The sequence below is a fragment of the Perna viridis genome, chromosome 6 (genome assembly GCF_037379345.1).
Source record: "Perna viridis isolate PV_CMFRI_1.1 ecotype Kerala chromosome 6, ASM3737934v1, whole genome shotgun sequence".
NCBI classification, from domain to species: Eukaryota; Metazoa; Mollusca; class Bivalvia; order Mytilida; family Mytilidae; genus Perna; species Perna viridis.
The window spans coordinates 24,751,946-24,762,844 of NC_142450.1; the positions used below are offsets into that span (position 1 = coordinate 24,751,946).

Below are 10,899 nucleotides of genomic sequence, written 5' to 3' on the forward strand. Positions count from 1 at the left end.
GTCTAGAGAGGGAACACAGCAACTTTCTCCTGCGATAAGTTAAAATATGAATTTTGATATACATGTATGATTTTATGTTACATGTACCAGTAGCAGAATTTAGATCTTTCACATCTTAGTTTTTCGATTGAAAGAGCTTTCTAGTCATCAGAAAATCGGGCTTTCGTCAACACTAATTAGATAAGCGCTCATTGATTTTTTGATTTTCATTTCATTAGATCATTTGTGTTTTCCAAAATAAAAAAAAAAATGTTTATGACTCCATTTTCTGCATTTATTTTATCTATTAGCATTCTGCTTTTCTATACCTTTTTAAAGTTCGGTCAACTCTATTTTGCGTTACCGTCATTCCACTCCGATCGAATTCCTATAAACTACAATAATTTATTCTATTCTTTTTTGGTTAATTCTAACGTTTGTTAATAACTCAAAATGCAGATACCATTAGTCTTTTTATATCCCTTTGATTTCGATTTCGATTTCGATTTTTTTTCTCTTTCAGTTGCATGTTCTATACTTGTACTTGCATAGACGAGTAAAAGTGTCTGGTTCTTGTTATCTATAGCGGAAATTATTTCCGTTTTATTTCCCATTTCCCGATCGATCGATTGAAAACGTTCCAAACGTTCAAAAAGTGAAAGTTCGACAAATCGCTAGACATTTGTTTTGTTCGAATTTTATCCGATGTAAAAAATGAAATATATGAATTCCTAAGTTTATGTACAATTACAAAGTATCATTTCATAGAAGAAATTGCCAAATTTTCATTGTAGAATTGCGTTGGAGCTTGAAATTTTCTCAACGAATCCGGAAAATATTGATATCTGACATTTCGCTAGACATTTTCAAAAAGACGCAACTTTTTTGTTTGTACTGGAAATTTTATCAAATGCCGACGTAGAATTGCTTAAAGTATGTACATTTCTACGAAATATTAATCGGAAAAGAATATTGTGTAAATAAGTTCTTACATTAATGATAGAATTTGATTACTGAACACTTTTTAAAATCTGACCATTTACCAACACTTTCATTTTTGCATTGAATACTTTTTTGCCTAAAATTAACGCAATTTCGATAATTATCTCAAAAAGAACATAAAAAATTGTTCTTCCATGCCAAATTTGGCGAATTTCGTACCCTCTGCAATAGCGCAATTCACTACTCAGTTTAATTGATTATAAAGAATTAGAAGTACCATTTGTGACAAATATTCAGAACTTGATATTATTTGTACTGATTCCAACAGTACACAACTTTCACATAATCAGTTTTGATTGTTTACAATAGTCATTTATAGTTTAGATAGGTTTTTTTTCAACACAGCCGCAATACCGTGCGTAAGGTCAAAGTTCATGTAGCGTTTTATGTATGTTGCTTGTTTTCTATTATCACAAGTCTCGTCCCATCTTTTTATTATAAATTTGATCACATTCCCTACTTTCCACCATACCCGGTCTTTTTTTTAACGTTTGCTCTATTGACTCCACAGGAAGGAAAATAAAATGTTTTATATAAACGATGATATATATAACACACCGTCAGCAAAACACAGCCCTTATGGCATGTATTTATTTTTATAATAATATAGTTATGTCGATAAAGTTCGGTCAAAATTACGACATCGTATGTCAAAGTTACAGTATAGCTATGTCGTATATTTACGATACGAGTGTGCCGTTAATTCAACAGAAAATTAGTAATCGAAAACCTGGGTCACCGAGACCCGCGGTTACTATATCCATATATATATATATATATATATATATATATATAGATATATATATATATATTACTATAGACCTTCTTACAAAATCGTGATGAGTGAATTCATTTGCATATCCAAAGGATTCTGTAAACTTATTTGCATACAAAATTGACTTTCGTGACACAAAATTGACTTCTGTGACACAAAAGTGAATTATGTGTTAAATTATATGCAAAAGTGATTTCGTTATGACAGAATTCAATTTTGTAGACAAAAAAAACGAATTTTATCATATTTCGCAGTTTTGTATGCAAATTAGTTCCCAGAATCCAAACTAAACTAATTCGCATACAAAATTGATTTTTGTTATCCAATATTCAAATTAGGTAACAAAAGTAAAGTCTGTGTTACAAAAATGAATTTTGTCATGACAAAAGTAACTTTTGTCCACTGAAAGATTATTTTGTATGACAAAATTTAAATTTGTAGTATGCTAAATTTTGTTAATCTGAACTCATTTTTGTTGAATAAAACTCACTTTTATCTGTACAAAATTGAATTTGGAGTACAAACCACAACAGTTCCATTCGCCGCCCGCAGAGTTACTTTGTAGTACAGTTAATTATTTTCGGGCAATAGGTTACTACAAAACTAATTTGATTATAATTATAATATATGGGTAAAACATCTTGAAAAGTACTTTTATGGGTTGTTTACTTACTGTCGCTTATGCTTATCAGAAAGAGAAATATCTTCACCTTTTGCTTATTGAAAATAGCTACTTAAAATTCCTAGATGTATTTAACCAGGAATGTCGTACATAAGCCTCTATAACTGTTTCACTTTAGTTCCGATTGATCAAACTAGATGGGCTCCATTGCCTATCTAAATGTATGAAGGACAAACTTTAAAAGATCAACTCTTCTGAAATCTAAGGTGCCGATGTTTTGAAACTTTTAATGATTGTGGACCTCTTTGCCATCTACATGAGTCCCTTTTTGTGTGATTCAAGTGGTCCAGTGGAGGGTACGGTCGTTCAAAGTTTCAGGTGAAGCCTAGTGGGAAAAATGTACTTGTGTGACTCAAGTGACCACTCAAAATTGCATTGAAACCAAATAAGAAGCGTATTCTTGACTTGATCTGTAGAAGTATTGAGCCACTTAGCTTGGCGGAAATGGTATAACTTATGTATGCTTAACCAAGGATTGGAAATATTTGCAAGAACGATGTAAGTAAAGAACTGTTTATATAATTTACTACCACATGATTTATAAGTTTCCGGTGAGCTATCCAAGCTCTTTAGAATGCAGCCTCTAGTTTACATTTATATGGAAAAAAACGTCCTGATCATCCAAAAAATATGTTGGTGTTAGGAAAGAATGTTTTGATTTCATGTGTTATTTCTTTACTTCCTCAAAGACCTGGTAAATCATCTTTATCAAGCCCGAAAATCTCATACACCCACACCCCTAATTCTGTGATAAAATGGTTGGTTCTTACGAGCTTTCCATTTATTCAGCATCATACTGTGTGTTGAAGGTTAAACGGTCATTCTTGTCTGTCCATCTGTTCGTTTTTTTTTCTTTTGATTTTGTTTTAATGTGAATGTATTTTCTTGTTGTGTTTCGTTTGGTTATGATTGCTTGAGTGATTATTTTGGGACCCCCCCCCAACATCTTTATCTATTAGAAATACTGGCGTATTTACATTATAACTAGATAAAATCCGTGGACACAAAAAAATCCGGAAGCTTGAGAAAAGAACATCAAAGGAAGAAGTCGTATCCTTCAAAAATGAACTAAAATGTAGCCAGTAATAGTAGCTCTCAGGAAGGGTGAACACTTCTGTTTTCTTTCAACCTTCGTGCTGCTTGTTGAAGGTCGCATCTGTTACAGAAAAAGGACGTTTTTATACCTAAAACTTAGACTCAAAAGTACCGGTAAGCAATCAGAGTATCTTACAAACCATGGTACCTGTAACTAGTTAGTACAGGGATGAAAATAGACACCCAATAGTACCGGTTGTCTAACAGAGCAGGGTTGAAACCTACACCCAACAGTACCGGTATAGTCAAACAGAATAGGGTTAAAACTTACACTACATAATACCGGTATAATCAAACAGAGCAGGGTTGAAACTTACACAGGATAGTACAGGTAGTCAAACAGAGCAGGGTTGAAACTTACACCCAACAGTACCGGTATAGTCAAACAGAATAGGGTTAAAACTTACACTACATAATACCGGTATAATCAAATAGAGCAGGGTTGAAACTTACACAGGATAGTACAGGTAGTCAAACAGAGCAGGGTTGAAACTTACACCCAACAGTACCGGTATAGTCAAACAGAATAGGGTTAAAACTTACACTACATAATACCGGTATAGTCAAACAGAGCAGGGTTGAAACTTACACAGGATAGTACAGGTAGTCAAACAGAGCAGGGTTGAAACTTACACCCAACAGTACCGGTATAGTCAAACAGAATAGGGTTAAAACTTACACTACATAATACCGGTATAATCAAACAGAGCAGGGTTAAAACTTACACTACATAATACCGGTATAGTCAAACAGAGCAGGGTTGAAACCTACACAGGATAGTACAGGTAGTCAAACAGAGCAGGGTTAAAACTTACACACCATAGTACCGGTAGTCTAACAGAGCAGGGTTAATACTTAAACTCCAAAGTATCGGTATAGTCAATCAGAACACAGTTGAAACTTACACTCCATAGTACCGGTAGTCAATCAGAACAGGGTGCTAGATTATATTAACTCAAGCCTCTGTGTGTATTGTTTCGTTATCACTTTTAGTATGCTTTTATATTGCTGGAGTATATAAGGGCAATCATTTCGCTGTACCTGTGTATAATGTTGTTTTGGGGGCAGCTGCAGCCAACCCTGTGGGGTGAGGGTTTCCTCGTCATTCATTGAAGACCCATGGGTGGCCTTGAGCTGACATTTGTCATCCCGAAAGTGTTGTTGTCTTTTTGACATATTCACCATATCCATTCTCGCTATATGATACGTCAGGGTGTCATACATGTATAGTCTTAGTATTCGGGAAGCAGATAAGAGGATTTTGCGGAGATCTGTTTCAATATTTGAATAAAATTAATACTATTTAGGAACAAACATCGTTTTTTATTCACATCTACATAATATTTTGAAATGAGGTACAAGGAAGTAAATGCTGACGAAACAATACATTCATAAATGAAATTGTGTGGATTCATAAGTATACTGCATGAATCTTATAAGTATTCCTCCAAAATCAAAAAGGTGTTTGTTAGTTGTTCAGTAAGCACTGTGGCATTTCTTTCAAGCATATTTTTCCATACAAGAACGAACTTTCCAAGTGCTTAGTCTACTTTGAAATTACCTTTGAAATGCCTTTCGCAGTATGTCTTAACAAAAATGCTACAGTATTTGGATGACTACATGGGGGTTGAAATACTGCATAAATGTGTCACTTTAATTTGTATGGAAGAAGTTTTGTAACATTCGAGCACAGATTTACTCATAATAAGCAGCATGGACAAGAGCCACCACAAACAATGAGTTATTCTTGTATGATGAGCATGCATAATTGTCAGTGCTTGGATTCCAAATACACTGACTAGCCATTTCAACTCCTTGGTCACTACATTGGCCGATCACGACATTACAAATGATTTTATACCTAGAGAATCCGAGACTTTTGACCTTGCTCTTAATTAGTATTGTTAAGTCGCAGGCGAGATTCTTGCATCTTTCTTTATCATATTTCTCATTACAAAGCTCTTTTTCAAGTATATTGTTTACGACAGTTTCGATTTGTTTGGCCCTGAATTCCTTGCCTTCATCTGGGTCAATTTTATATGTATTTTCCATCCTGATTTTAGGTTTTGTGTCCTTGGCCTCTTCTAAACCACTTCCTATACTCATTCTGCCTTTTAGTCGTCGTAATCCGAGAAGTCCTGTAGCAATGCCTTTGAATGTAGACCGCCTTCGAAGTATGGCCAATGGATTAACCTTGGGTTCATCATCTGAGTTGCTTGTCTTGCTGTTCGATAATATAGAAAACTTTCTCGGTTTCTTAGTTGACGCGTCAAGGCCATTACTGCCTTCTTTGTCGGGCGTCTCTGTTGTTTCGGTTTTTGTGTTTGAAGCCATTGACAGTTTCTGGAGTTTTGACATAATTGAAGCATCACTACTGCCGTTCCCGTTCACCACGCTGTTTTTAACCGCATCAGGGTTACCAACCTAAGACAATATGTAAAGTTATTTTTCATACCCCAAGAACATCAGTAATGTATATAAAAAATTTTACATTTATTTCATTTTAAAAGTCGAGACCTATGGCATATTTATAACTCATTATATCGATTAATGTTTCCAAATAGCGATAAATTGAAGCGTTTATGCAATTCAACTGTAGCAATGACCATGACGAATCTTCCAGCTTACACGAAAATGTGTTTTTATTCATATTCAATGCACAAAACATTGGATAACAAACATCACTGACAAACTTTTTAATTCATGTGTTTAAAGATTAAAGCCTTGATCCTTTCTTACCTTTACAGCGAGGGTTGCCGCTGCCATTCTTTCTTCGATCGAGTTTGTAGATCGATGGCAATAAGAATCTGAAAAAATGTAATGTGAAACATAAATGAGCCATGTCAAATTAAGACAATTTGCTGTTGGTGATAAAATTTGCTATTGGCGATAAAATTTCCTTTACTTTTTGTAGAGCTCAACTAAAATTTATCTGTACACCTAAATTTCGCTAGTGTTTTTTTTAATCTTGTCTATTCGGCATTCAGGAGGATTTTCATTCAAAATTGTCTTTGTTCATTTAAAAGGGAAATCGAGGGAACCATGATTCGAAGGGTAATAAAAAAAAAACACACTCCAACGAAAACGACTTCACAAAGGAAATATACACACACAACTAAGAACGTGAAATAACCAAAACAATGCACAGGTAGGAACAAAAATAAATAAGCAACCCGGACTCCGCTTAAAACTTGGAGCATAAACTAGATGCACCAGTAGGGTGCGCGTTCTCTGCTATTCTAGAAATACAAAGTCCTGGTATGTACACATTTTCAAACTATGTATCAACACATCTCAAAATTGAAATGTGTATGTCTTTAACACTGAAGGAGTATGTAAAACAGAGGTTTTATATTGCCAGATCCTTTCAGTCATGCGTTTTTGTCATGTTTCTTGAAAATTTGAACCTTTTTAAATTAAATTGCGGATAAACGATTTTTTTGTAAACATTTAATTTTGGATGGACCGCATTTCGGAAGTAATCTGTATTCTGTATAGTTTTTAAAATGTTCGATCACATTTTTGAAATTTCCATATTCATAAAGTTCCAAAAAGCACCCAAAATCCCAAACCTGTTAAACCCATTTGCACTTGCCTAAAACATGACTACCTGCTTTAATTGGTGGTTAATTACTCATTGAATTGAATATTAAGGCCCATCCAAAGCCTTTGTAAAAAAAAAGTAAAAGAGTAACTTCGATATATAATATTAAAAGCCAGACTTTTTAAATCTTAATAGTTTTGTTATATATTTCAATTTTAATTTGGAAACTTAAAAAGGAAATTGGTCCTTACCTCTATTGTAAAAAAAAATCCGGAAAAAAATCAAAATCCTTTAACAGATAAATAATTCCGCATGTGCCTGTTAACTATCTATACAATGTTCTCCAAGAAATAAAAAGGGATGGTAACTAAGTAATGATTCGTGTGTTACACAACAATTGAATGAATAATAACGTTACATAAATTCATCAGTTTTGACACAGTCACATTGAGAGTTCAATCTATTTATCATTTTAAATCGTCTTTAAACTTTTTATTTTTGTATTGGTCAGTTGGCTTTAAATTAATCCAGCCCGTTTAATTGTACCCTAACATAGCGAAATCAACACTCTTGCGTAATATTGTAAATTAAAGAATTGTATGGGGTAAAAGCCTTGTTGATTGGGACCAATTAATGTGATTTAAAGGTTCAATATGTGTTGTGACATTTACAATAACGGAAATCCTTAGATTTAGTGTTTCGCACTTATTTCAGGTGCTGTTTTATCCGAAAATTTTGAATGACGGACGTTGAATAAAGCATTAAAATAAATTAATTGTAGACCCTAATCTATGAAATGGACTTTTTATGAACTGAACAAAAATTTAAAAAAAAAATACAGATTAGCGGAAAAAAATATATCTGCATCAAGTATAAAATAACTACATGTATACAATAAATCCAATCATACTTGTACCACCACAACAACTGTCGATGTCCTATACAAGTGTACCAATGCCTCTTCTCGGAGCATTTATTTTAGAACCATCTAATTAGAAAGTATAAAGATTCAAAAGTAAATTGTATATAAGAAGTAGACTAAGTCTTAACAAAGAATTTATCAAGTGAATAAAAGGATTATGTGATATTTATTCGTGGATTATAACAGTTCTCATTGATACATTATGCCATTTTTCGTCCATTACCGGATTCTTAAAGTGACTTGGTTAAAGAGGACCATTACATTCAGATACGTAATTGTTCTGTCTATAAAGTATATCATGAAGAATTGATACCCTTCATTATGTCCTATGCAACGGCGGTTCCCAAGCGAGGAGTGGGTTGGAACCTTAAATGATAATCTGGTACATCTTGAATAATTTTCTGGACCGGAAATTCACCTTTATTGTTATTTGAATGCCTATCTGTCCTGCAATGAATCGACGGTACCAATTTTGGCGAAATGTATCCCGTATTAAATCGAAACTTCGGATGCACTCAATTATGAAGTGCTATTAAGGGCGTAGCTTAATACGACAGCAGAAGACGAACCCCGGACAGTTGGGAAATACTGACACAACATTCAAACTTGATACGCCCTTAAATGTTAGTGTTTTAAGTATCAAGGAAAATGGGAAAAATCAGAAATATGCATGTCAAAACCCCACCAATCTGACCATACAATTTTACTCATTTGTGCTTTCTCTATTTGAAAAGAACATTATTTAATCTCTGCATCACTGGATTCGGTCAGAATTTTTTCAATAGAATGTTAGAAAAATGAAGCTTTTGATAGAGTTATCCGTCCTGGAAATGTCGATTTTCTGTGCATTTCAACGAAATTATAACTCAATTTACCAAAATGATGTAGAAAATCTTATTTCCCCTTGACTCTGATGGTGCAGATAGTCAAATTAAACTTTCTAAATGGTGTTTTTTTTATATCATGTTTCTCCTACTGTCTGATTTTTTACTAAGACTAACACTTAATTTATTTGTAATGTTCGAAAAGATTCTGGCCAGAATTAGAGTAGTTTTACAATTTAATTTTCAATAATTATAAATAGGAAATAACTTGAAGAAAGAAAACGTTTATATCGGCACCTTTTGGCACTTGGTTTCTCTACTACATTGACCTTTAACCTTCAAAGTCATCTAAATTCCCTCTGCGTTTAGTACATATTTGTACAATTACAGAGAGACCCATACATTTGTTATTACACATACTGCCTGTAGTAGAGGTTGTTACGCTGTAGTATCACACGAGACAAAGTCGAGGGTGATATATTTACTGAGTGTGATACGATGCGTAACACCCTCTACTACAAGCAGTATGTGTTATATTATACTGAATACGAGAGTGTGATATATCCTAGCGAGGGTGATATATATCGTGACGTCGAGGGTGATATATCGATTCACCAATCACTTTTCAGTGGGGCGGGGCAAGTAAGGATGTGCAGGGGATAGATCAAAATAACTCGTCACCCATTACCCAATCAGAATTCAAGATTTTTGTATGAAGTATAATATTAAGATATTACTCACAAAAAAAAACGAGAAATGTGATATGATGGTATGAAACCATACTAACATACACACACATACATAAATTGTATAGTTAAGTTTTGGCAATACGTGCTTTTGACCACTTTTTCACCCTCATTCCTAACCGGTAAGGGGTTCTAATATCAATCAAATCTTACTTTTTGTAATATATCATTAAATCAGAAAGATTCATTCTCTTTCTTGCTAATGTGTGTAAGTGGTACATGTAAAACTCTTCCTTTCTTTGTTTTGTTTTGTGTTTGTTTGGTTTTTTTTTTTTTTTTTTCGTTTTTGTTTTTGTTTCCTTTTGCCCTTTCCATCCCCTAATTCCTTAACAGTTTAATTAGCTTATATCCTCGTCTGACCTTTAGTTGTGGTAATTATAACATTTTTTCACAATATCATAGAGATCCATATCTCCGTGTGGGGCGTTCTAGACCTGATCTCTGTTCTCAAAGATGTTGTTATAGTATCGGTTTGCAAAAGCCATGTTTACATACCATTTATCATTTCAATGGATAATTCTTTAACCTTCGATTCGTAGACCATTTTCAAAATACTGTTTGACATAAGGATTGTATAACATCAACACACACTGTAAATGTGATATGCGGTGCCGTAATTCTGGTACCTTAACTGTATATCTCCGGACAAGTATGGATGGATCGAACGTCTGCTAGTTTAGCTTCCGCCGCTGTCCACAACTTGGACAAAAACTACATGTAGTTAAACAAAATCCGTTTAAGTTGTCTCAGGTTGTTTTCACATCGGCTCTTTTAACGGTTTCCGAAAGTATTACTAATTTGAACTTTATCCAGTCACGTCGCTTTCAAATGCAATACCAATCAACCGTTTCTCAATCTGATGACTGGGTTATTTATATTCTTGACTACCTTGCGGTTCGATCATGCATGACAGCGCATCACGGGCATTATTCTAGTATGTTATGTTAGTAAATTGTTGTAACCCAACAAATGTCCGTATTGGAGCCAAACCTTCGGGATACCTGACCGATGATTTTAGCGGCCAGGCTTCTCTGTTAAGCACCATCATCATGTTCTTCCGAAAGCGTTCCTCCACTCTCTCTGTTCGGGAATGTGTCATCCGAATTGCGAAGATTATTATTCTAACTGAAAAGGGTTAAGGTCCTTATATATAGCTACTCATGGACAGAAGATTACATTTTGACAGCATGACAGAGGGCGTTTTAACGACCTTGACTATCCTGTCGGGTCCCGTACGGACGGTAATGTTACAATGAGTGAGTGAGTGTCATTGACCACCCTATTGGGTTTCGCACGGACGGCATGTCATGTAGTATCCAAGCCATATTTA

General features: G+C 34.3%; 1 protein-coding gene across 1 annotated transcript; it reads right to left on the reverse strand.

Annotated features, from left to right (window-relative positions):
- Window positions 1–5,078: 5,078 nt before the first annotated feature.
- Window positions 5,079–6,336, reverse strand: LOC148614211 (dynein light chain Tctex-type protein 2B-like). The gene is made up of 2 exons (XM_088588131.1): window positions 6,273–6,336; window positions 5,079–5,957 (listed from the first exon to the last, which is right to left on the reverse strand). Exons 1-2 carry the CDS (start codon window positions 6,297–6,299, stop codon window positions 5,229–5,231), a joined length of 756 nt encoding a protein of 251 aa, XP_088444257.1. The 5' UTR covers window positions 6,300–6,336; the 3' UTR covers window positions 5,079–5,228.
- Window positions 6,337–10,899: the final 4,563 nt, after the last annotated feature.